The 27,036-nt window shown below is 39.1% G+C and overlaps 1 protein-coding gene and 1 long non-coding RNA gene across 2 annotated transcripts; one reads left to right on the top strand and one right to left on the bottom strand.

The window, feature by feature from the left end:
* Positions 1–6,049: 6,049 nt before the first annotated feature.
* On the top strand, positions 6,050–12,586 carry LOC131956176 (uncharacterized). The gene is made up of 4 exons (XR_009388938.1): positions 6,050–6,147; positions 6,422–6,793; positions 12,069–12,103; positions 12,481–12,586. It is a non-coding gene; the product is annotated as an uncharacterized LOC131956176 (long non-coding RNA).
* Positions 10,884–23,033, bottom strand: LOC131956172 (uncharacterized). The gene is made up of 2 exons (XM_059320597.1): positions 22,947–23,033; positions 10,884–13,929 (listed from the first exon to the last, which is right to left on the bottom strand). The coding sequence occupies exon 2, from the start codon at positions 13,853–13,855 to the stop codon at positions 11,924–11,926; it is 1,932 nt and encodes a 643-aa protein (XP_059176580.1). The 5' UTR covers positions 13,856–13,929; positions 22,947–23,033; the 3' UTR covers positions 10,884–11,923.
* Between the last annotated feature and the right edge of the window lie 4,003 nt (positions 23,034–27,036).

The following is a 27,036-nucleotide window of genomic DNA, read 5'->3' as shown; positions in this document are numbered from 1 at the left end:
CCTTTTTTATTTCATCCTCTAAAATATGTCTTCAAAACCAGAATCTTCTTATGCCACATATACTAAGCCAACCTCCCCCAAGCAAGTATTGGTTGTTAACCTTCCCCCTCCCCCCCCCACACACACAACAACACACTCTCTTTTTTCCGTTGCGTATTTTTTTTTTTGCGCTTTTTTCCGTTGCGCTTTTTTCCATTGCGCTTCTTTCCGGTCACCGATTTGCATACCTAACTATAGAAAGAGGGATGAGGGAGGGAAAGCGAGGGGGTATAATAAGAATGCATGTAGCTTGAAGGGTCTTATGCAAGGGTGGCCGGAAAGAACCGCAACGGAAAAAAACGCAACGGAAAAAAGCGCAAAACAAAAAGCGCAACGGAAAAAAGCGCACACGGAAAAAAGCGCAAAGAGAAAAAAGCGCACACAGAAAAAAGCGCAAAGAGAAAAAAGCGCAAACGGAAAAAAGCGCAAAGAGAAAAAAGCGCACACAGAAAAAAGCGCAAACAGAAAAAAGCGCAAACGGAAAAAAGCGCAAAGAGAAAAAAGCGCACACGGAAAAAAGCGCAAAGAGAAAAAAGCGCAAACAGAAAAAAGCGCAAAGAGAAAAAAGCGCACACAGAAAAAAGCGCAAACAGAAAAAAGCGCAAACGGAAAAAAGCGCAAAGAGAAAAAAGCGCAAACGGAAAAAAGCGCAAACAGAAAAAAGCGCACACGGAAAAAAGCGCAAACGGAAAAAAGCGCAAACGGAAAAAAGCACAAACAGAAAAAAGCGCAAACGGAAAAAAGCGCAAACAGAAAAAAGCGCACACAGAAAAAAGCGCAAACGGAAAAAAGCGCAAACAGAAACAGAAAAATGCGCAACCAGAAAAAACACAACGAAAAATGTGCAGAAGAGAAATTTAGCACAAAGACCATATGGACTAGATGACACATTTATACATGACTGTTAGGGCTGCTGTGAGAGTGTCGTGTTTGATCACGTGATCTACTACCATTTAAAGCGTACCACTACCATCTGCATTCCCATCACCACGATACAGGCGATAATCACTTTACACAATGCCTATTATTTTCTTGGTCAATAATTATTCAACTACTATTCTCGTATAAACATAAAACTATCGACATTACACGAAGTATCTTTCACATTCTCCCTAGTCCGAACTACCTAGCTTGCATACTATAACAACCCGTTCCTATGGCAAAACTTCACTCTCTTTCATCCGCGTCATCAAACATGCATTCGTCATATCTCTCGTAACAACATTCATTCGCACCAAAATAACAATTTTGTATTTAATATTTTTTCACCGTGTCGGCTTTCTGTTTTGATCCTATGCTTTGTTATGTAATGAGCGTGATAAATGTGGGCAGTAAAGGTGGTTGAACTAAGTATAACTATTGTTGAGGGCAGCAAGTCAGATGAACTTGGTAATTTAATGTTAATATTTAAAAAAAAACACGATGAAAACCGAGGACTTTAGAACATTCTATTAAATGCTATTAATACTATGTTTTACATAATTACAATCTACATACTTAAAACTAGTAATAAAACAGATAGTATTAGTTACCTCACAAGTTAAAGACAGTTACAAGTACTATGGACGTTTCGACCCAAGGTCTTCGTCAGCACACAACAGTGTGATTACAGATTAGACAAATAAAGACAAACAGTAACACATTTTTTGACTTAGCTCGACAGTGAAAACACGTCTTGTCTTCTAGCCACAATATCCAAAAGAAAAGACGCGTGAGAAGGACGCTTGGACACCGTATAGGGGTGGGGTTGGGGGCGTGGTGTATGCGTGAGGGGGGGGGGGGTTGTTAGGTGAAAGATATCTGTTCATTCAAGCCATCGGGTGCCCGTGTACCAAATTTAAGTATTAGTCTCGTTTCAGTACTAAGGCGTTTTTTAAAATTGTGGCAAAACCGAACGGCGGTTACACAAAAGTCCTTTTTGAATCACTCCAGCTGCCGAAGGGAACCCTCAAAATTAAAAATCACTTCAACTGTGAGTCCCGCAACGTAGTTTACGTCATCAAGTGCAGGCGATGCAACATCTTTTATATTGGATAAACGGGGAAACGATTGTCTGACAGGGTTAGTCAACACCTGCGATCAATCAACAATGAAGACGGTCTTCCTGTGGCCAAACACTTCAACAAGAGTGGGCATGACTTAAAAAAGTCTCTATTTTCTATTATATTCTATCCTTACCGCGTTAGCATTAACGTTAGCGCAGAGGCGTAGCGAGGGGGGGGGGCGGGGGGGGGGGGACATATGTCCCCGGGCGCGAACCTTAGGGGGGCGCCAAATTGAAAGTTTGAAGGGGGGGGGGTGCAAATGAAAAGTTCGAGGGGTGGGGGGGGGGGGGGTGCAAAAAGAAAGTTTGAGTTGAGAGAGGGGGGGGGGGGTGCAAATGAAAAGTTCGAGGGGGGGGGGGTGTGCAAAAATCGAAAGTTTGTCCCCGGGCGCCGGGAAGGGCCGCTACGCCTCTGATTTAGCGTTACCGTTACCGTCACCGTTACTGAGGAGAATGACAATGGTGACATGACCTGGGGTAATTAACGGGAGGGCATTAACATATTTCTCCCGTATAAACCACCCCCATAGCCCATTATGTAACGTTACGTAGGATATCCGTAGGCAACAGCAACTCTATATAACTGTTAGACACACTGACAACCTGACAACCCTGAACCACCATCTGTTTGGACACACAACCTGACAACCCTGAACCAACATATGTCTGGACACTCAACCTGACAACCCTGAACCACCATCTGTCTAGACACACTACCTGACAAGCCCGAACCACCATCTGTCTGGACAAACTAACAACCTGACAACCCTGAACCACCATCTGTCTGGACACACCTACAACCTGACAACCCTGAACCACCATCTGTCTGGACAAACAACATGACAACCCTGAACCACCATCTGTCTGGACACACAAAAACCTGAAAACCCTGAACCACCATCTGTCTTGACACACTAACAACCTGACAACCCTGAACCACCATCTGTCTGGACACACCTACAACCTGACAACCCTGAACCACCATCTGTTTGGACACACAACCTGACAACCCTGAACCACCATCTGTCTTTACACACTAACAACCTGACAACCCTGAACCACCATCTGTCTTGACACACAACCTGACAACCCTGAACCACCATCTGTCTGGACACACTAACAACCTGACAACCCTGAACCACCATCTGTCTGGACACACTAACAACCTGACAACCCTGAACCACCATCTGTCTTGACACACAACCTGACAACCCTGAACCACCATCTGTCTGGACACACTAACAACCTGACAACCCTGAACCACCATCTGTCTGGACACACTAACAACCTGACAACCCTTAACCGCCATCTGTCTGGACACACTAACAACCTGACAACCCTGAACCACCATCTGTCTGGAAACACTAACAACCTGACAACCCTGAACCACCATCTGTCTGGACACACTAACAACCTGACAACCCTAAACCACCATCTGTCTTGACACACTAACAACCTGGTAACCCTAAACCACCATTTGTCTGGACACACTAACAACCTGACAACCCTGAACCACCATTTGTCTGGACACACAACCTGACAACCCTGAACCACCATCTGTCTGGACACACTAACAACCTGACAACCCTAAACCACCATCTGTCTTGACACACTAACAACCTGGCAACCCTAAACCACCATTTGTCTGGACACACTAACAACCTGACAACCCTGAATCACCATCTGTCTGGACACACTAACAACCTGACAACCCTGAACCACTATCTGTCTGGACACACTAACAACCTGACAACCCTGAATCAACATCTGTTTGTGCACACAACCTGACAACCCTGAACCAACATCTGTCTGGACACACTTACAACCTGACAACCCTGAACCACCATCTGTCTTGACACACTAACAACCTGACAACCCTAAACCACCATCTGTCTTGACACACTAACAACCTGGCACTCCTAAACCACCATTTGTCTGGACACACTAACAACCTGACAACCCTGAATCACCATCTGTCTGGACACACTAACAACCTGACAACCCTGAACCACCATCTGTCTGGACACACTAACAACCTGACAACCCTGAATTAACATCTGTTTGTGCACACAACCTGTCAACATTGAACCAACATCTGTCTGGACACACTAACAACCTGACAACCCTGAACCACCATCTGTCTTGACACACTAACAACCTGACAACCCTGAACCACCATCTGTCTGGACACACTAACAACTGACAACCCTGAACCACCATCTGTCTGGACACACTAACAACCTGACAACCCTAAACCACCATCTGTCTTGACACACTAACAACCTGGTAACCCTAAACCACAATTTGTCTGGACACACTAACAACCTGACAACCCTAAACCACCATCTGTCTTGACACACTAACAACCTGACAACCCTGAACCACCATCTGTCTTGACACACAACCTGACAGCCCTGAACCACCATCTGTCTGGACAAACTAACAACCTGACAACCCTGAACCACCATCTTTCTTGACACACTAACAACCTTACAACCCTGAACCACCATCTGTCTTGACACACTAACAACCTGACAACCCTGAACCACCATCTGTCTTGACACACAACCTGACAACCCTGAACCACCATGTGTCTGGACACACTACCAACCTGACAACCCTAAACCACCATCTGTCTTGACACACTCACAACCTGGTAACCCTAAACCACAATTTGTCTGGACACACTAACAACCTGACAACCCTAAACCACCATCTGTCTTGACACACTAACAACCTGACAACCCTGAACCACCATCTGTCTGGACACACTAACAACCTGACAACCCTGAACCACCATCTGTCTTGACACACTAACAACCTGACAACCCTGAATCACCATCTGTCTGGACACTAACAACCTGACAACCCAGAACCACCATCTGTCTGGACACACTAACAACCTGACAACCCTGAACCAGCATCTGTCTGGACACACAAACAACCTGACAACCCTGAACCACCATCTGTCTTGACACACTTAAAACCTGACAACCCTGAACCAACATCTGTCTGAACACACTAACAATCTGACAACCCTGAATCACCATCTGTCTGGACACACTAACAACCTGACAACCCTGAACCACCATCTGTCTGGATACACCTACAACCTGACAACCCTGAACCACCATCTGTCTTGACACACAACCTGACAACCCTAAACCACCATCTGTCTGGACACACTAACAACCTGACAACCCTGAACCACCATCTGTCTTGACACACAACCTGACAACCCTGAACCACCATCTGTCTTGACACACTAACAACCTGACAACCCTGAACCACCATCTGTCTTGACACACAACCTGACAGCCCTGAACCACCATCTGTCTGGACAAACTAACAAACTAACAACCTGACAACCCTGAACCACCATCTGTCTTGACACACTAACAACCTGACAACCCTGAACCACCATCTGTCTTGACACACTAACAACCTGACAACCCTGAACCACCATCTGTCTAGACACACTAACAACCTGACAACCCTGAACCACTCTGACAACCTCACACAATATCTCATTAACTCTTTGATTCTACTAGACACCGATTCGTTACATAAAAGAAATGTAACAAAAATTAACAATCTATAAAGTCACTTGGCGCTCGTCATTTTCCCTTTGTTAGCTGGTTAGAAGTTGCAGAGAAAAATGAATGACTTTAATTTCCTGGCACTGGGGAAGGACACAGAGACAACTCCTGCTTTATGTCACCTTCTGACAATACACCTCTATCAGTCTGCATGATTTATTAGGTGCTTTCACATAAATTACTGGAGAGCAAACTCAGTGAAATTTTATTGAGACGTCATTAATTTACCATTTCAGATAGAAGAAAAACAACAGCGAGGTTTATGTTTGTTGTGGAGGTTGTTGTCTAGCCTACTTGTTATTTACACCTGCTCTATAAACAGATCTTTAAAATTTAGAAGGGAGGGGAGAGAGGTGGAGACTCCCATGAAGGTTTGAGGTTAAGGGTCGAAGGAGTTACGGACGGGTTGGGATAGTGGATGTTTCTCTGCCAATGTATTTTAAAATATTTCTTGCAGTAGATCAGGTTTGGTTTTGTGTCTTTGTCTCTGTTCCTCTCTATTATATATATATATATATATATATATATATATATATATATATATATATATATATATATAGCACATCAATAAAACTTTGACAATCCTTGTGTAGGTTGACGTTGGTAACATTTTAAAATTCATAATTTGTTGTTAGATGTTTGTATTTCGAATTAATTCCTGTTTTGGTGTATTGCTTGGTTGAATAGAAACATATAACTATAATTATTGGAGCTTTAATTGTTGACATTTTTTTTACAGATCTGTCTAGTGAAATATCAAGCATTTTGCAAAAAAAAAAAATGACCAAGATGACCACATTCTCCCGTTAATGTTAGTCAACGCTTGAGATTATTGTAGTGCGTGCCGTGCGCTTTGGCATGCCCGAGGTACGTTACAGATCTCAACAACAACTGTACTGCATGTAGCCTGAGAACAATAACTATCCTGAGAGTAGCCTGCCAATAAGAACTATACTGCGTGTAACCTGTCAAGAAGAACTATCCTTAGTGTAGCATGTCAACAAAAACTATCCTGATGTCATCAAGAACTGTCATAAGAGTAATTTTTCACTAAAGACTATCCAGAGTGTAGCTACTCACTGAGACTTTTGGACAGTTTCAAGTCGTTTTGGTAAGTACCAGCGTTAATAACTATCATCACATTCCTGGGGCGGGGGAGGGGGGCGGAGGGCGGACCCGTGAGATTGTTTGAAGAGTAGATCGCACAATGCTTTATTTTTAAGAGTGATTTTTCAGCTAAATTTTAGCAGCTATATCGCATTTACAATTCCTTTTAAAAAATTCCCACTAAAATTGGAAATTATTAGGGACCGGGAGATGGAGCGGGAGGGGGTGGGAGGGAGGAAATCAGTCAATGTTATATGTTCACTCGTGTCTGATGGATATTGTGAAACAAAATTATTAATTATTATAACTACATTCCTAAATCTCTAAGTTAACTCATTAGCACAGAACCAATGGATTCAATTCAACATCGAACATAGACATAAGCTTCACATGATTTTTTGTAGTTGTTTCCCTTCTTTTATTCAACTCAACATCAAACAAAGACGCAAATCTCACGTTGATGTCAGAGTTTCTTCCAAGCATCTCTTCTTTGAGTCATTTCCGTTGAATGGAAGTAGTAATTTACGCTACTTCCGATTTCTCAAAAAACTAATGTAATTTTTTAAAGTACTAATAATATTGCGCACTATTATGCACTTTTTTATTTAGCGTTCACTTGGTGTGCAATTCTTTTGTCTACGAGATTTTATTCTATTTTCAAAACTTTACGTATTTAAAATGGATTAAAAATCATGTCTATAGCCCGAGTTCCCATCCCCTGTTATTTTATATAAAAATATTCGAGAAAGTTTAGGGGAGATCACTCCCGGTTTATTTACATTGGTCTCATTTTACAAAGGCTCTCATGAATTTGTTTAAAAATCCATTTGGGCTGCTGAAAAATTTGAGTTTGTCTCCTGCTACCCTAAATCTTAAGAATGTGTCCTTTAACGTCGCTTAGTTTCGGCCAGAGAATAAAATGCACTTAATTCTGACAAATTCTTACCAAAATTGTTTTAGGGTACATGTAACTAATGAAATATGACACACAGTCTTATGAAACCCACATGTCTCTATTCCTAGTATAGAAGTTTAGACTTTCTTTGAAGAAATAAAAAGATGAGCCTAAAATGTTATAGAGTTTACTATAATCTGACACTTGAAATTAAGACCACCAAATTGTTGTTTTTTATAACACTCAGCTATAGTTGTCAGGGGTTTTCGCCTCGTAGATCCACTTGAATACAGATGAATCTAGTAATCATGAATGTGACTACTCTACTGAATTCGCCTCACTCATTAACTGTTCTAATTCATTTTTGGCCTAAGGAACCAACAAACTAGGAAAGTCCTTAACAAGCTAATAGTCTTTCTTAAAGTTTCTTACTACTTTTACTAAGCATCTAACCTAGGTCTATCGATCAATATCTAGATTCTTCTTGTACTTTATAGATTAGATATAGTGTTAAAGTACTGTTTAACAAGTTAAAAACGACTAGAGAAAAATTCGTTACTGAAGTCATTTCTTTTTATTAAATTTAACGATAAGAAACAATTATAACAAACCAGGTCTAGTTTTCCTTGAATGTAGTAATGCGATGAAATATAATGCAGATGATAATGTCTTAGAATAGATTTCCTTAGATAAACATTATAATATTAAAAATGTTGTGTATTAAGACCAGAGAATGACACCAGAAAAAAATAATTTGTCAGCAAATATTCATTTGACTGTGTAAGTTGGCTTAGTAATTTCGCATTATGGCGATTCGTATTTGTTACAATTTATTTTATTATTACACGATTTTATTCAACTTGCTTCTTCTGTCTCTCTTTTGTCTTTTGTCGTCATCGATAAAAACTGGCGAGCGACATTTCGACCACTTCTGACATACCAGTTTCTCTTAAACCTGGCACGTGGGTCAAGACCAGATAACATTGCAATCCGACATCAAATTTGACTTAATTGGATACTTAATTATTAATTTTAGAATTAATAAAAATTACCTATGTAAAGCATTATTTACCGCGCTATTATGCGCACATTTTTCGTGTTCACTTTCTCCTATTCGGAGAATAATGGATGCATTTTGAGAAATATCGACGTTTTACACCTCTCTAGGTCGTAAAAACTTAATTTTGCAATCGTGTCCGTATGTCCGTGTGTCTGTCAGTCAGTCTCTCTGACTTTAACATAATAACTTTAGCACCGTTTCAGCGAAGTTGACGAAATTACATATAAAAGTATTACATCAAATTAGTAGTTTTTTTCAACTTTACCGCGATTTTCGGTAATAAGAAGCGTCAGTTATTCTACATAAATGACATTTTACTCGTAGTGGGAGGGGGTTCCGTAACTTTGTGACTATGTGTAATGAGGGGTGGAAGGGAGTTGATATGGTGTGACGTCAGAAAACGAATTTTAGACGTCATTTCGCATTTTAGAAAACTGTTTTAATAAGTTATAATAGAAATTGATTAAAATACTCTATCTTGACAGAGTTCAGACTAAATTTTGGAAAAAAAAATAATCGATGTTTTCAGAAAAATTCAAATGAAATTTTGAGGGGGCGGGGATGTTTGTACGATGAGGTGTGACGTAATTTTAGGGGGAAGCAACATGTCACATTCTGTTAGTGCCAGTAACGACCGAGTGAAGAAGTCTAGAGCGTCATGTCACATTCTGTTAGTGCCAGTAACGTCAAGTCTAGAGCGTCATGTCACATTTTGTTAGTGCCAGTAACGTCAAGTCTAGAGCGTCATGTCACATTTTGTTAGTGCCAGTAACGTCAAGCCTAGAGCGTCATGTCACATTCTGTTAGTGCCAGTAAGGACCGACTGAACAAGCCCAACAGGCTCTTCTGGTTCTGGCTTCCCTGGGTACGTATTAAATGGCATCGATTTTCTGGGATTTTTTTGTTTTTATTTTCTCTAATAATTTAAAAATTAATTTAAAAACAAATTTTCAATATAATTCTGAAAAAAAAAAGGTTTTTTTTTGCGAAAGATAAGAATCCGAAGAAGAATGTGTGCATTAAACTAACGTTCAGAGATCAAATGTCTTTTATTTAAACTTTTCCCAACAAATGTAAATTCCCTATCACCAGGTAAATAATCTGTAGGATCCCAACGTGTATAAAACTGCATGACTATTTAATATGTTTATTGGTCTACATAATTAGGCTGAAGGCCGTATAATGTGTGTCTGTAAGAACTAAGACGGTTTGCACTAGTCTCCAAACGAAGCCAGTATGACTTGTGTCTCTTTCGGGTTTTGGAAACAAAAACCGGAGCTATTTTCTACAAAAACAATTTGTTTGGTCTGAATTTTGTTGACATTGTTTCAAATTAAAAAGCTTACTATATATATATAGACATTGTTTCAAATTAAAAAGCTTACTATATATATATATATATAGAGAGAGAGACCTATATATAGGCCATTATATATATAATATGTATACATGTATATTTGATATATGCATCTCTCCGTCTGTCTGTAGAATTTGTTGTCAAAAATATTTGCAGGAATTACAGAACTAAACATTGACACAGACAGTAGAATATCATTAACACTTAGATTCTTTGGTGTGTAGGTTACTTGTACACACTCCCTCCCAATGAAAGGAAATCATTAAAAATTTATTTATATAGAAGTTGTAACTAAACTTTTGTTCTCCCCACTCCCTTAAGAAAGTTTCTATAGCCTGTCTCTGACCTGGAGAAAAAAAAATAACTGAAAGAAACCCTGCTTGTAGTAATCACTTGGTTATCTTTAAAAAGATGTGACATCCATTCTTCGGCAGGTTACACTGAACCATTGCTAATCACGATATGCGAGACATTTTTTTATTTTGAGAGATTAGTGGTAGTGTGAGACAATTGTGTTACCCTCCCACAACACATTTATTTTAACTACTAGATAGACAGGTGAATAATATCTGTCTGTAATACCAAATTTAGACCTAGTTAACATCAGATATGGTGCACAATCTATCTTCCATGATGACTGTAGTAAATTGTGAGCATGAAATAAACTTACCCACCCAACATGGATCATAATAAACACAAGTAAATGACAGTTTTTGAAACATACTTTAATGTAAGAATTTTAAAAGAATCAAAGTCAACAAAATGCTAACAAAATAAATATTATCTTTGTCAGTCTAACAACGACCTATGGGAAAGACAGCAATCTGCTAACAAGACACCAGCCTGTTAAAAAGACATCAATTTGCTGACAAGACACCACCAATCTGCTAACAAGACACCATTCTGCTAACAAGACACCAACATGCTAACATGACACCAACATGCTAACAAGACACCAATCATCTAACAAGACACCAATCATCTAACAAAACACCAATATGCTTACAAGACACCAATCTGCTAACAAGACACCATTCTGCTGACAAGACACCAATTTTCTGACAAGACACCAAAATGCTAACAAGACACCATTATCTGACAAGACACCAATCATCTGACAAGACACCAATCTGCTGACAAGACACCATTCATCTGACAAGACACTAATCTGTTAACAAGACATCAATTTGCTGACAACACCAATCATCTGACAAGACACCAATCATCTGATAAGACACCAATCATCTGACAAGACACCAATCATCTGACAAGACACCAGCCTGCTAACATGACACCAATCTGCTAACAAGACAAATCTGCACGCATACTCATATTTTTTGTGGAGACAACAGTATGGAGTCTCCAATCAATGTAAGCCTATTTACACGGCATCACATCTCCATAGATGATCATGTTCCCAGTCAGCCAACAGTTACATGAATGATCTACTATAGTAAACACGTCGCATTATCTAACATAAGGCAAAGCATAATCTTTACATAGATAAACTTCTAACGGGTACAATTCTAATATTCTGTATTCAAGTACCAATTTACAGCAACAGCCTTGTAACAAAAAGTTAACCACAACATAAACAAGTTGTGACTAAATGAATAGGCTACACGAAACTAAAATCAATATAAACAAAAACCAAATACAGACAAAATTATGATGTGAGTTGACATCCTGTTCCATTGCGGACGTAATGGGAAATATTGATGAGAAACCAACAAACTAGTCGGGTGTTTTAAAACGTTGACGCTACTCAGAGACAGAAAGTTTAAATAGACTCGGGTGTTTTAAAATGTATTCTGGATGCATTTTAATCTCCGACATCAAAGAAATCTAGAACAGATTTTATCTTGCTGATACTGGTGCCATTTAGCTTAGTAGACGAGAGAAATTTATCAGCTGTTTCTTTAGAAATTTTTAGTCTCTTTTGTAAATATTCACTTTCTGTTTTGCAGCCTCCTAAAGCAACAAGATCTGCATTCAATCTCTTGTAAGTTTCATTTTTCTCACAAAGCTTTAAGTAGTTATCGACCGGTATACCTGCAGCCTGCATTAATTCCAATCTCTGTTTTAATTTACACACAGAATATTTATCCAATGGCTTTACATTTTTTGTGATCAGAGACAAAGACAACAGCTGTACTATTTTCTCTAGCAGTGGTACAGATATGCTTCTCAAATCTGGATGTTGAGTAATAAGTGAATCAACATCCTTTTGATTGCAATGAAATATTTCAGCAATACGTTCAGATTTATTGGCACATCCTTCTAATGCATCAAGCTCATCACACATGTTCTTGTATCCTACATCAAATTGCTTGCCACCACATCCCAAATAATTAAAAACTTTGTCCTGACTTCTGACAGGATTGTCAGTCAACAAGGATCTAGCCTGTAACAGCTCCAACCTCCTGCTAAGTTCCTCGTGTGAAATGTACAGAGGTCTCGGATTTTTAGTGATCAGAGACAAAGGTAAATTGTAAGACAACAGCAATTTTACTTTTTGCTCAAGAAGTGGTATAGACATGGTTTCCAAACTTGGATGTTGAGTAATAAGTGAATCAACATCCTTTTGATTGCAATGAAATATTTCAGCAATACGTTCAGATTTATTGGCACATCCTTCTAATGCATCAAGCTCATCACACATGTTCTTGTATCCAATATCAAATTTCTTGCCATCACATCCCAAATAATTAAAAACTTGGTCCTGACTTATGACAGGATTGTCAGTCAACAAGGACCTAGCCTGTAACAGCTTTAACCTCCTGCTGAGTTCCTCGTGTGAAGTATGGAGCAATGGCCTAACATTTTTTGTAATTTTTTTTGTATTGGCACATCCTTCTAATGCATCAAGCTCATCACACATGTTTCTGTATGCAATATCAAATTCCTTGCCATCAAATGCCAAATAATTAAAAACTTTGTCCTGACTTCTGACAAGATTGTCAGTCAACAAGGACCTAGCATGTAACAGCTTCAACCTCCTGTTAAGTTCCTCGTGTGAAATGTACAGAGGTCTCGGATTTTTAGTGATCAGAGACAAAGGTAAATTGTAAGACAACAGCAAGTTTACTTTTTGCTCTAGCAGTGGTATAGACATGGCTCCCAAATATGGATGTTGAGTAATAAGTGAATCAACATCCTTTTGATTGCAACGAAATATTTCAGCAATACGTTCAAATTTATTGGCACATTCTTCTAATGCATCAAGCTCATCACACATGTTCTTGTGAACAATATCAAAGTTTTCGATACGCCATTCTAAAGAATCAAAAACTCTGTCCTGACTTCTAACAGGATTGTCAGTCAACAAGGATCTAGCCTGTAACAGCTCCAACCTCCTGCTAAGTTCATCGTGTGAAGTGTTTAGCAATGGCCTAACATTTTTTGTAATCAGAGACAAAGGTAAATTGTAAGACAACAGCAAGTTTACTTGTTCCTCTAACAGTTGGAGAAACATTGTTTCCAAACGTGGATGTTTTCTTGTAAGTGATTCAACTTCATCTTGGCTGCACTTGAGTATTTTACTAAGTAAAAAATAAATTTCTCTTGACACTTGGTCTCTTTGATGCATGTTGAAACTTTTTACTTCATGTTGTTTTATTGTTTGTGAGTAAAAAAACTTTTTAATTTGTTTTTTAGGAGAAAAATTCTCATAGGACAATATGGAAGTTTCACACTTCGTCAACAATAGCATAGGGCGCGTTTTAAACACTCCCCTTATAAGTAATGAAGCCATTACGCTTGAATATTGTTCACAATCAGGCAAGTTTAGTTTGTGAATTACAACAATTCAGAAGATCCTATGTGTATCTGCAAACAAAGTTATAAACGTTAAATAATGACCGTATGTTGTTTAATAGATAAAACAAGAATTGTCAAAATTTACCTGATATTTGTCTGAATAGTCAAACGAAAATGTGACCGTAATAACGTTTTATTTATATGGATAACTTTTAACATTAAATTTGTGTAACAAACGATAACTATCGCAAAAATTCTAAATTTAATAATAATGGAGAAGATCTTGTAAAAAGTTATTTCATAATAATGGGCTGAGAGCTTTTTTTTTTTTTAAAATCAACAGTCAAGTCAATGGTCAATATTATTGTTTGTTATTTCCAATAAAACAACATTGCAATAATGTAAAAAAACTAGAAGGACATTCAGGCTAGATTGTCCGTAATACAATATGGGACTATGGTAACAAAATTTTCCCAAAAATGTCCCAAATTTAAAAAAAAAAAATATTTAATGAAGTACAACATGCAATGGTAACGTATTTGTAATTTTAATAATTGCATTACATTTACGCATACAAAAACAGAAGTTTGTAAATATTAACAAAATATACTTTAATTAATTTTTACTTTTAAAGAAGCATTTTTTTAAAATGTACACACTAAATGTGGGCTTTAATATTTCTTCAGGCAATTATCCATTAAGAAAGTTAACTTTTGGAGACGTATCCCACACGCACAATATATGCGATACAAGATATTTTCTTATAAAAATAAATCAAACGAGCCGACCCGCTGCGTATCATACGCCGCTATTTAGTTGTTTCTAATTTTCAATAATTCATAATTTGTGAATTCGACAGTACCAACGCTGACACTGAAAATATTTCTTTAAAACACTATAAGTAGCTCGTTAAGGACCATACCCCCCCCCCTACCTTTAAAATTGTTGGCTCTGCTTGTAAACATTTAGAGTGAACACAGCTCACTAAAACCATGTAGGGGTGGGGAGGTAGGGAGAGCGTTTGCAGCTTGTTTTCTAACGGCTCGAAGAAGAGAATTATATATATAGATTGTATACAAAAAGATTGTGTGGGTACATGCAGTTAGGTTTAAAAAGCCTTGGCATCTTTATATTAAACTAGTGGCGCTTTTTTTCGGACTTCAACGGGTGACACCACATACGACAATACACAAACGTGAAGCAGTGCATATTTATCTGATAAATCTACTGATTACTGTTTCATAAATCGAAAAGTCACATTGATATTATCTAGCTGGGTGTAAGAAGGGAGACAGTTGTTAACCTTAAAGGGAAGATTATTAAATGTATCATCCATCAAGGCATGACACTATCAACCAGAGTTGTAGTCACACACTAAAAATGACTGCACCGAGTGCCATCCGATCTCATGACGTCACTGCTAGCAATCATAATTTTTTTTCTTATTTTGATCAGTTATTTTTCTTAGGGAAAATATCCATCAGATATTTGGCTTTCGGGAGAGTGTCACATTTGACTAGATGGACTGCAGGAAGTATATTTCAAACGAAAGTCAGGCCCACAGTTTCAGTGTATCAGGCATTTGATCGGTTGTGTTAGAAGTTATTGCCAACATATCAGTCTATCGGTCTACATACTTCTTTACTAATATAGAGAAATAAATTAACAGCCACAGTGCAATCAAATGATTATTTATTTTTAAAAACTCAACATTGGGGTCACCTATAAACAACGTCACACTGTTAGGTGTGTGACAAGGTGGGGGTTGGGGAGGAGATCAGAACGTCACACTGCTAGATGTATGACAAGGTTGGGGTGGGGGAGGGGGGATCAGAACGTCACACTGCTAGGTGTGTGACAAGGTTGGGGATCAGAACGTCACACTGTTAGATGTGTGACGAGGTGGGGTGGGGGAGGGGATCAGAACGTCACTCTGCTAGGTGTATGACAAGGTGGGGTGGGGGAGGGGATCAGAACGTCACACCGCTAGGTGTATGACAAGGTTTTGGAGGGGATCAGAACGTCACACTGCTAGGTGTGTGACAAGGTTGGGGGAGGGGATCAGAACGTCACACTGCTAGGTGTATGACAAGGTTTTGGAGGGGATCAGAACGTCACACTGCTAGGTGTGTGACAAGGTGGAGTGAGGGAGGGGATCAGAACGTCACACTGCTAGGTGTGTGACAAGGTGGAGTGAGGGAGGGGATCAGAACGTCACACTGCTAGGTGTGTGACAATGTTGGGGGAGGGGATCAGAACGTCAAACTGCTAGGTGTGTGACAAGGTGGGGGAGGGGATAAGAACGTCACACTGCTAGGTGTGTGACAAGGTGGGGTGAGGGAGGGGATCAGAACGTCACTCTGCTAGGTGTATGACAAGGTGGGGTGGGGGAGGGGATCAGAACGTCACACTGCTAGGTGTATGACAAGGTTTTGGAGGGGATCAGAACGTCACACTGCTAGGTGTGTGACAAGGTTGGGGGAGGGGATCAGAACGTCACACTGCTAGGTGTGTGACAAGGTTGGGGGAGGGGATTAGAACGTCACACTGCTAGGTGTGTGACAAGGTGGGGGTGGGGGATGGGATCAGAACGTCACACTGCTAGGTGTGTGACAAGGTGGGGGTGGGGGATGGGATCAGAACGTCACACTGCTAGGTGTGTGACAAGGTTGGGGGAGGGGATCAGAACGTCACACTGCTAGGTGTGTGACAAGGTGGGTTGGGGGAGGGGATCAGAACGTCAGACTGCTAGGTGTGTGACAAGGTTGGGGGAGGGGATCAGAACGTCACACTGCTAGGTGTGTGACAAGGTGGGGGTGATGGAGGGGATCAGAACGTCACACTGCTAGGTGTATGACAAGGTGGGGGTGGGGGAGGGGATTAGAACGTCACACTGCTAGGTGTGTGACAAGGTGGGGGTGGGGGAGGGGATTAGAACGTCACACTGCTAGGTGTGTGACAAGGTGGAGGTGGGGGAGGGGATTAGAACGTCACACTGCTAATCGGCAAATTTTAACAAATGAAAACAAAAACTTTTATTTTAATCATCAGTTAACATTATGATTTCGTACCTTCTGATGATAGTTTGAAAATGAACTCATAACTTTTAAAAAAAATTCTTATCAAGTACCAACATATAAGAATGATTAGCATAACAAGATCTGGTCGGAGAAGACGAAACTGAAAGAAATTTTGCATTGAAGAGAAATTCACACATTTTTGGCTACATACAATTTTCAGCTACCTAAAGTTTAGCTACGTTCAGTTGAGGCCAACTAAAATTACCATTCTTGCTACCTCCAGTTGGGGCAATCTACAATTACTATTCTTGCTACCTACAGTTGAGGCCAACTACAATTACTATTCTTGCTACCTACAGTTGAGGCCATATACAGTTACTATTCTTGCTACCTACAGTTGAGGCCAACTAAAACTGTGGCTACCTACAGTTAAGGCCATCTACAATTACTATTCTTGCTACCCACAGTTGAGGCCATCTACAATTACTATTCTTGCTACCTACAGTTAAGGCCATCTACAATTACTATTCTTGCTACCTACAGTTGAGGCCATCTACAATTACTATTCTTGCTACCTACAGTTAAGGCCATCTACAATTACTATTCTTGCTACCTACAGTTGAGGCCAACTACAATTACTATTCTTGCTACCTTCAGTTGAGGCCATCTATTATCTACAATTACTATTCTTGCTACCTTCAGTTGAGGCCATCTATTATCTACAATTACTATTCTTGCTACCTACAGTTTAGGCCATCTACAAATACTATTCTTGCTACCTACAGTTGAGGCCATCTACAAATACTATTCTTGCTACCTACAGTTGAGGCCATCTACAACTGTGGCTACCTACAGTTGAGGCCATCTACAACTGTGGCTACCTACAGTTGAGGCCATCTACAACTGTGGCTACCTACAGTTGAGGCCATCTACAACTGTGGCTACCTACAGTTGAGGCCAACTACAATTACTATTCTTGCTACCTACAGTTGAGGCCATCTACAATTACTATTCTTGCTACCTACAGTTGAGGCCAACTACAATTACTATTCTTGCTACCTACAGTTGAGGCCATCTACAATTACTATTCTTGCTACCCCCAGTTGTGGCCATCTACAATTACTATTCTTGCTACCTACAGTTGAGGCCATCTACAACTGTGGCTACCTACAGTTGAGGCCAACTAAAATTACTATTCTTGTTACCTACAGTTGAGGCCATCTACAATTACTATTCTTGCTACCTACAGTTGGGGACATCTACAACTGTGGCTACCTACAGTTGAGGCCAACTACAATTACTATTCTTGCTACCTACAGTTGAGGCCATCTACAACTGTGGCTACCTACAGTTGAGGCCATCTACAACTGTGGCTACCTAAAGTTGAGGCCAACTACAATTACTATTCTTGCTACCTACAGTTGAGGCCATCTACAGTTACTATTCTTGCTACCTACAGTTGAGGCCATCTACAACTGTGGCTACCTACAGTTGAGGCCATCTACAATTACTATTCTTGTTACCTACAGTTGAGGCCATCTACAATTACTATTCTTGCTACCTACAGTTGAGGCCATCTACAATTACTATTCTTCTACCTACTGTTGATGCCAACTACAATTACTATTCTTGCTACCTACAGCTGAGGCCATCTACAATTACTATTCTTGCTACCTACAGTTGAGGCCATCTACAATTACTATTCTTGCTACCTACAGCTGAGGCCATCTACAGTTACTATTCTTGCTACCTCCAGTTGAGGCCATCTACAATTACTATTCTTGCTATCTACAGACTACAGTTTAGGCCATCTACAATTACTATTCTTGCTACCTACAGTTTAGGCCATCTACAGCTGTGGCTACCTACAGTTGAGGCCATCTACAAATACTATTCTTGCTACCTCCAGTTGAGGCCATCTACAATTACTATTCTTGCTACCTACAGTTCAGGCCATCTACAATTACTATTCTTGCTACCTACAGTTAAGGCCATCTACAATTACTATTCTTGCTACCTACAGTTGAGGCCAACTACAATTACTATTCTTGCTACCTACAGTTGAGGCCATCTACAGTTACTATTCTTGCTACCTACAGTTGAGGCCAACTACAACTGTGGCTACCTACAGTTGAGGCCATCTACAACTGTGGCTACCTACAGTTGAGGCAACTACAATTACTATTCTTGCTACCTACAGTTGAGGCCAACTACAATTACTATTCTTGCTACCTACAGTTGAGGCCATATACAGTTACTATTCTTGCTACCTACAGCTGAGGCCATCTACAGCTGTGGCTACCCACAGTTGAGGCCATCTACAATTACTATTCTTGCTACCTACAGTTGAGGCCATCTACAATTACTATTCTTGCTACCTACAGTTGAGGCCATCTACAATTACTATTCTTGCTACCTACAGTTGAGGCCATCTACAATTACTATTCTTGCTACCTACAGTTGAGGCCATCTACAAATACTATTCTTGCTACCTACAGTTGAGGCCATCTACAAATACTATTCTTGCTACCTACAGTTGAGGCCATCTACAACTGTGGCTACCTACAGTTGAGGCCATTTACAACTGTGGCTAACTACATATATGGCTGACTAGAGTTGTGACAACCTTTAGATATCTTCTGTTTTGGCTACCAAGAGTTGTAGCTACCTACAGTTGAGGCCATCTACAATTACTATTCTTGCTACCTACAGCTGAGGCCATCTACAATTACTATTCTTGCTACCTACAGCTGAGGCCATCTACAATTACTATTCTTGCTACCTACAGTTGAAGCCATCTACAGTTACTATTCTTGCTACCCACAGTTGAGGCCATCTACAGCTGTGGCTACCTACAGTTGAGGCCATCTACAATTACTATTCTTGCTACCTACAGTTGAGGCCATCTACAATTACTTTTCTTGCTACCTACAGTTGAGGCCATCTAGTATCTACAATTACTATTCTTGCTACCTACAGTTGAGGCCATCTACAATTACTATTCTTGCTACCTACAGTTGAGGCCATCTACAATTACTATTCTTGCTACCTACAGCTGAGGCCATCTACAATTACTATTCTTGCTACCTACAGTTGAGGCCATCTACAATTACTATTCTTGCTACCTACAGCTGAGGCCATCTACAATTACTATTCTTGCTACCTACAGTTGAGGCCATCTACAGTTACTATTCTTGCTACCTCCAGTTGAGGCCATCTACAATTACTATTCTTGCTATCTACAGACTACAGTTTAGGCCATCTACAATTACTATTCTTGCTACCTACAGTTTAGGCCATCTACAACTGTGGCTACCTACAGTTGAGGCCATCTACAAATACTATTCTTGCTACCTCCAGTTGAGGCCATCTACAATTACTATTCTTGCTACCTACAGTTGAGGCCATCTACAACTGTGGCTACCTCCAGTTGAGGCCATCTACAATTACTATTCTTGCTACCTACAGTTGAGGCCATCTACAATTACTATTCTTGCTACCTTCAGTTGAGGCCATCTATTATCTACAATTACTATTCTTGCTACCTACAGTTGAGGCCATCTACAATTACTATTCTTGCTACCTTCAGTTGAGGCCATCTATTATCTACAATTACTATTCTTGCTACCTCCAGTTGAGGCCATCTACAATTACTATTCTTGCTACCTACAGTTGAGGCCATCTACAACTGTGGCTACCTACAGTTGAGGCCATCTACAATTACTATTCTTGCTACCTACAGTTGAGGCCATCTACAACTGTGGCTACCTCCAGTTGAGGCCATCTACAATTACTATTCTTGCTACCTACAGTTGAGGCCATCTACAATTACTATTCTTGCTACCTTCAGTTGAGGCCATCTATTATCTACAATTACTATTCTTGCTACCCACAGTTGAGGCCATCTACAATTACTATTCTTGCTACCTACAGTTGAGGCCATCTACAATTACTATTCTTGCTACCTACAGTTGAGGCCATCTATTATCTACAATTACTATTCTTGCTACCCACAGTTGAGGCCATCTACAATTACTATTCTTGCTACCTACAGTTGAGGCCATCTACAATTACTATTCTTGCTACCTACAGTTGAGGCCATCTACAATTACTATTCTTGCTACCTTCAGTTGAGGCCATCTATTATCTACAATTACTATTCTTGCTACCCACAGTTGAGGCCATCTACAATTACTATTCTTGCTACCTACAGTTGAGGCCATCTACAATTACTATTCTTGCTACCTACAGTTGAGGCCATCTATTATCTACAATTACTATTCTTGCTACCCACAGTTGAGGCCATCTACAATTACTATTCTTGCTACCTACAGTTGAGGCCATCTACAATTACTATTCTTGCTACCTACAGTTGAGGCCATCTATTATCTACAATTACTATTCTTGCTACCCACAGTTGAGGCCATCTACAATTACTATTCTTGCTACCTACAGTTGAGGCCATCTATTATCTACAATTACTATTCTTGCTACCCACAGTTGAGGCCATCTACAATTACTATTCTTGCTACCTACAGTTGAGGCCATCTACAATTACCATTCTTGCTACCTACAGTTGAGGCCATCTACAATTACTATTCTTGCTACCTCCAGTTGAGGCCATCTACAATTACTATTCTTGCTACCTACAGTTGAGGCCATCTACAACTGTGGCTACCTCCAGTTGAGGCCATCTACAATTACTATTCTTGCTACCTACAGTTGAGGCCATCTACAATTACTATTCTTGCTACCTTCAGTTGAGGCCATCTATTATCTACAATTACTATTCTTGCTACCCACAGTTGAGGCCATCTACAATTACTATTCTTGCTACCTACAGTTGAGGCCATCTACAATTACTATTCTTGCTACCTTCAGTTGAGGCCATCTATTATCTACAATTACTATTCTTGCTACCCACAGTTGAGGCCATCTACAATTACTATTCTTGCTACCTACAGTTGAGGCCAACTACAATTACTATTCTTGCTACCTCCAGTTGAGGCCATCTACAATTACTATTCTTGCTACCTACAGTTCAGGCCATCTACAATTACTATTCTTGCTACCTACAGTTCAGGCCATCTACAATTACTATTCTTGCTACCTCCAGTTGAGGCCATCTACAATTACTATTCTTGCTACCTACAGTTGAGGCCATCTACAATTACTATTCTTGCTACCTACAGCTGAGGCCAACTACAACTGTGGCTACCTACATGTATGGCTGACTAGAGTTGTGACAACCTTTAGATATCTTCTGTTTTGGCTACCAAGAGTTGTAGCAGAAGCGTAGCGGGGGGGGGGGGGGGGGAGTGGGGCGGGGATGCGGACCGCACCGGGTGACACCATTAAGTGCCTCTTGGGGGTGACACCATTAAATGCCGCACCGTGTGACACCCAACCTCGCTACGCCACTGGCTACCAGCAGTTTTGGCTACCCACAATTTTCGCTACTTACAGTTTGGCTATCTACAGTTGAGGCTGCATATAATTGTGGCTACATAAGTAGATACCATCTAAACATGACGATGAGTTATACTATAAACTTTTTTATATTGCTATTTTAATGCATTTAAAAAAACATTTCTCTTCCTAGATCTAGATTTCTAGATCTATATCATATATGCCATGAACATCGATCTAGCTAGATCAATGTTTGAGTCAGTACATTGATAGCGGGTCAACAGATCAGGCTCAGATCTCTCACTCTTAGTCTTAATGTTAAAAAAAATTACATTCCACAATTATAAAAAATATAATTGATACTAAAAATTACTGTTGTTAAATATTTAATATAGATCGGTAATCTATCGTTTTAGGTACGTAAAATCGTCCGTAAAAACGATAGGGGGATAGATTACCATAAATTAAATTTATTATAGATTCTAGAATCTAGATCTAGATCTAGAAATCTAGACTATACCTCAGCCATGACGATCACAAAAATACGCTGGTAGTTTTGTTGTGAATTAAAACTAAATCGAGATCTTGATTCTAGATTTACTAAACTAATATAATAAGCAATACACAGATATTTTAATTAATGTTAAATGTACAAACCCTATCCTTTCAGTAGCGTGCAGATAGCTGTCTCGATAAGTGGTAACTGCTTCTGTAGTATGGGTAGATCTGCTTCTTGATCAAGACTTTTTAACCGCCAATATTTAATTCTCAACACACATTTCATCTGATGCAATTCTAAGGATTGTTGCATGCTTCTATATCAGCATAGCGTTGACCTTGATGTCGATGGTCGGTCATGAGACTTCCTGTTCAAAAATAAATTCGGAATAAGGGGGAGGGGGGGAATGTAGGCTGAGGTGTGACGTCATTTTAGGTGTGGGTGGGGGTCTGGCTTTTTGTGCCGATGTGTTACGAAGGGTGGTGGAAGGGGGTAAAATCGTCAAAAAAGGCGCGAAGTTGATTATTTAAGATTCCTATAGTGATACTTAGTGCGTCCATGTCCTTAATAATTTATTAATATCCCCTTAGAGGCAGTGGCGGAATCTAGAAAAAATGGGCCACCCCGCAAAAATTTTTTTTGGGCCCCCATATATGTATATATATATATATATATATATATATATATATATATATATATATATATATATATATATATATATATATATATATATATATATATATATATATATATATATATATATATATATATATATATATATATATATATATATATATATATATATATATATATATATATATATATATATATATATATATATAAAACAAGGTTCGCTCTCAATTTAAAAAAAATTCCATCTGGTACACGAATAAATCAGAGGTTTTCCAACACACGAGCTGGCCCCTTTCTAAATCTAGTCCAACACACCAAACTGAGGCTTTCATCAAAACGTTACTAACCGTGTGCCCTGTTTTCCAGAAGTTGAATTAAATGTTAACAATGTCGGCAGTTCATTTCTTGGATCTTAGGGCGCGGGTTTGTCCACACTACCAACTAGACACGCCAAGGCATGCTGTAAATCCCTCTGCGACGGCCCAGGTGTCAGGGGAGTCACGGGGCTCTTGGAGCTACCGGTTACATTACTGCACGGGTGATGGGTGTGACACATTGTTTCTTCCGGCAGAGCTGTTAGGCCTATGACAGAAACCTTTGCGGGGCTGTACTCAACAGCTTCCCAAGTTTTCATGGCGATTGGGTGAATGATGCAGTAATGCATAATAATATTAGAGAGAAAAATGTTTTTCACATGTACAACTGTATGTGGCCAGGTCACGCGTTGGATAACCTTCTGATTTAGGGGAGGGGGGATTAACAAAAAGCCAGACCCTCACACACCCCCACCTCAATGACTATTAATAATGTTCAATTAATTCTAAACGTTCTAATTAATTTCTAAATAAAAATATAAAAAACAGTTACGTGTCCTCTATTTAGCTATCAAAGGGAGGGGGGGCAACGAGTCAAAGAAGTCATTCGAAATTTGAAGAGTTGCCTATATTTTACACTGTAGTTTGTGTAATGGATTTTATCTTTTGCGGAAGAGCGTGGTATAGTGACTGTAAAATAAAGATAATCGTACCGCAGCTACAGTGTTTTTCTTTTACAAACCAAATATTAAGGCAAAAATTAAATTCAAAATTTAAAAAAAAAAAAAATTTGGTCAGCCGTGGGCCCCTAAACGGCCTCCCCCCCCCCGCGCATTGCGGGGTCTGGCGGGACTGTAGTTCCGCCCCTGTTCATCAGGTAAATGAACAACTACTGACTAGTGTCTTTAACAAAATGTGCAGAAGTGGTCAGTTTACAGTTCATAGACGGTTCGTTAATCTATGCATTACATCTTATTGTAAGAGTAAGGGTGTGGTGAGGGGTAGAAGTGAGGGGTAGGGGGAGGGGGGGGGGGAAGAGAGTTGGGAAGGGAAGGGGACAAGAAAGCGCCGATAAACATCTACATCAATAGTGCCGACTTTTTCCGATAGTCTAAAAGACCAGGATAGTCGCCTCGCCGCAACATTTCCCCAGCCCGATTTCAAAGCGTTCCGGCACAGTCAAAATTTCAGATGCTTCGTCTTTGAAGTTGTCGATATGTCTGGCGGTCTCTCGAGCTATAGTCAGTGCATTTTTCTCAAAGACGTTTGCCGACTATCGTGTTTGTTTGTAACTGTAGAAGAAAGATAACTCGACCTCCACCTTTTTTTTTTTAATTTTTTTTTTAAAATAATTTAGCCAGGATTTTTGGGCCCCCAATTGGTCTGGGCCCCCCCGCATTGCGGGGTCTGGCGGCACTGTAGTTCCGCCCCTGCTTAGAGGACGTCAATAATTGACGTCACACTCATAGAAAGAAGGGCGGAGTTTCGGGACTTTGTAGCCATGTGTGAGGAGAGGCGGCTGAAGAAAGCTTGATGGCTCTCTTGTGCGTCGTATTTGAAAAGTAATGTTAGAAACTGAAAAGTAATGTTAGAAACTGACGTTTAGGGGTTATTTCGTGTCTTTAAAGTTTGATGGCTATTGTGCGTCGTATTTGAAAAGTAATGTTAGAAACTGACGTTTAGGGGTTATTTCCTGTCTTTAAAAGGCTGAGTTCGTACATTGCAAAAGAAATCGACTTTTATACTCAGTGTTGATCGAGGTAGAAATTATTCTAGAAACAATTGTAAAAAAAATAATAATCTGTGTTTGAGTGTGATGTTTTAGAGGTGGGAGTCGGGCCTTTTGTATAAATGTGTAACGATTGTGGGGTTGGAGGCTAGGGAGATGGGGGGGGGGGGGGGAGTGGCGATGATCAAAAAGAAATGGTGATGTTATTTATGGATGACATCTTGAATATTGCAGCTTTCCAGAGTTAATTAAATAAGGTCGTATATATATATATATATATATATATATATATATATATATATATATATATATATATATATATATATATATATATATATATATATATATAATATATATATATATATATATATATATATATATATATATATATATATATATATATATATATATATATATATATATATATATATATATAATATATATATATTTTGCCCTAATGTCGGCGCCCGGGGACATATGTGCCTCTGTGGGGCAGTAATCCAGAGATTACTAACCCCTGAGAAAAGAGACAAAGGTTGTCTCTCTTGAAACAGAAAAGGCACAAAATAAATCACAATAATAAACCTGAAACGTAAAAGCACAAATACACATTTTAGTTAATCTATTATATAGTATATGCAATTATGTTGCCTCAGACTTGTAATCAACAGCGACCTATTACCGTGCAATGGTCACTTTAGTATTTCAGTTTCATCATCGGCATATGTTTGTTTGCTGAATATTAAACAGTTTTTCATTTAACACACAGACACGCATATATATATATATATATATATATATATATATATATATATATATATATATATATATATATATATATATATATGTATACATACATATATAATTTACCTCACTTTAAACTCAGTTCTGGAAAAAAACATCTATTAGTTAAATGTTTGTGAATTACAAACAAAAAGGAAGGTGTTAAATTTTACTTTGAAATTATGTGAATTAAGCACAATAAACCGGTAGTGATCTCCCCTAAACTTTCTCGAATATTCTTATATAAAACAACAAGGGGATGGTAACTGGGGATATAGTTATGATTTTTAATCCATTTTAAATACTAAAACTTTTAAAAAAAAATTCATAAAAAACGTTTTAATAACAAGCTTTTATGTAATGATGCACTAAAAAGTAGAAAATAAATTATAGACTACTATTTAAATAACTATAAAGAAAAGCGTGGGTCACTTTAGTATCTATTGGATACCTTTACTAATGTTAAGGAAGACACCCACGCTTTTCTTTATAGTTATTTAAATAGTAGTCTATAATTTATTTTCTACTTTTTAGTGCATCATTACATAAAAGCTTGTTATTAAAACGTTTTTTATGAATTTTTTTTTCAGTACTTTACATGTTTTATTTACAATAGAGTTACATGACTAAAAACCATTGCGCGCCTACTGAACATCACGTTCAGTAGGCGCGCAATGGTTTTTGAACGCAGCCATTACGTGGTCGTGATGGCGCAGCTATTGATGACGCGTGTGGTGTGGTTGGCTAGACATGCCTACTAATTCGGTCCAAATTTTTATTAATTCATAA

Source organism: Physella acuta, unplaced genomic scaffold (genome assembly GCF_028476545.2).
Source record: "Physella acuta isolate Inbredline_101_S28 unplaced genomic scaffold, ASM2847654v3 ptg001131l, whole genome shotgun sequence".
NCBI classification, from domain to species: domain Eukaryota; kingdom Metazoa; phylum Mollusca; class Gastropoda; family Physidae; genus Physella; species Physella acuta.
Note: the sequence above shows the minus strand (reverse complement) of the source record. Positions and strands in the feature narration are given on the sequence as shown.

Coding starts and splice junctions, on each gene's coding strand:
- LOC131956172 (XM_059320597.1), bottom strand. CDS start 13,855: ATGGCTTCATTACTTATAAGGGGAGTGTTTAAAACGCGCCCTATGCTA.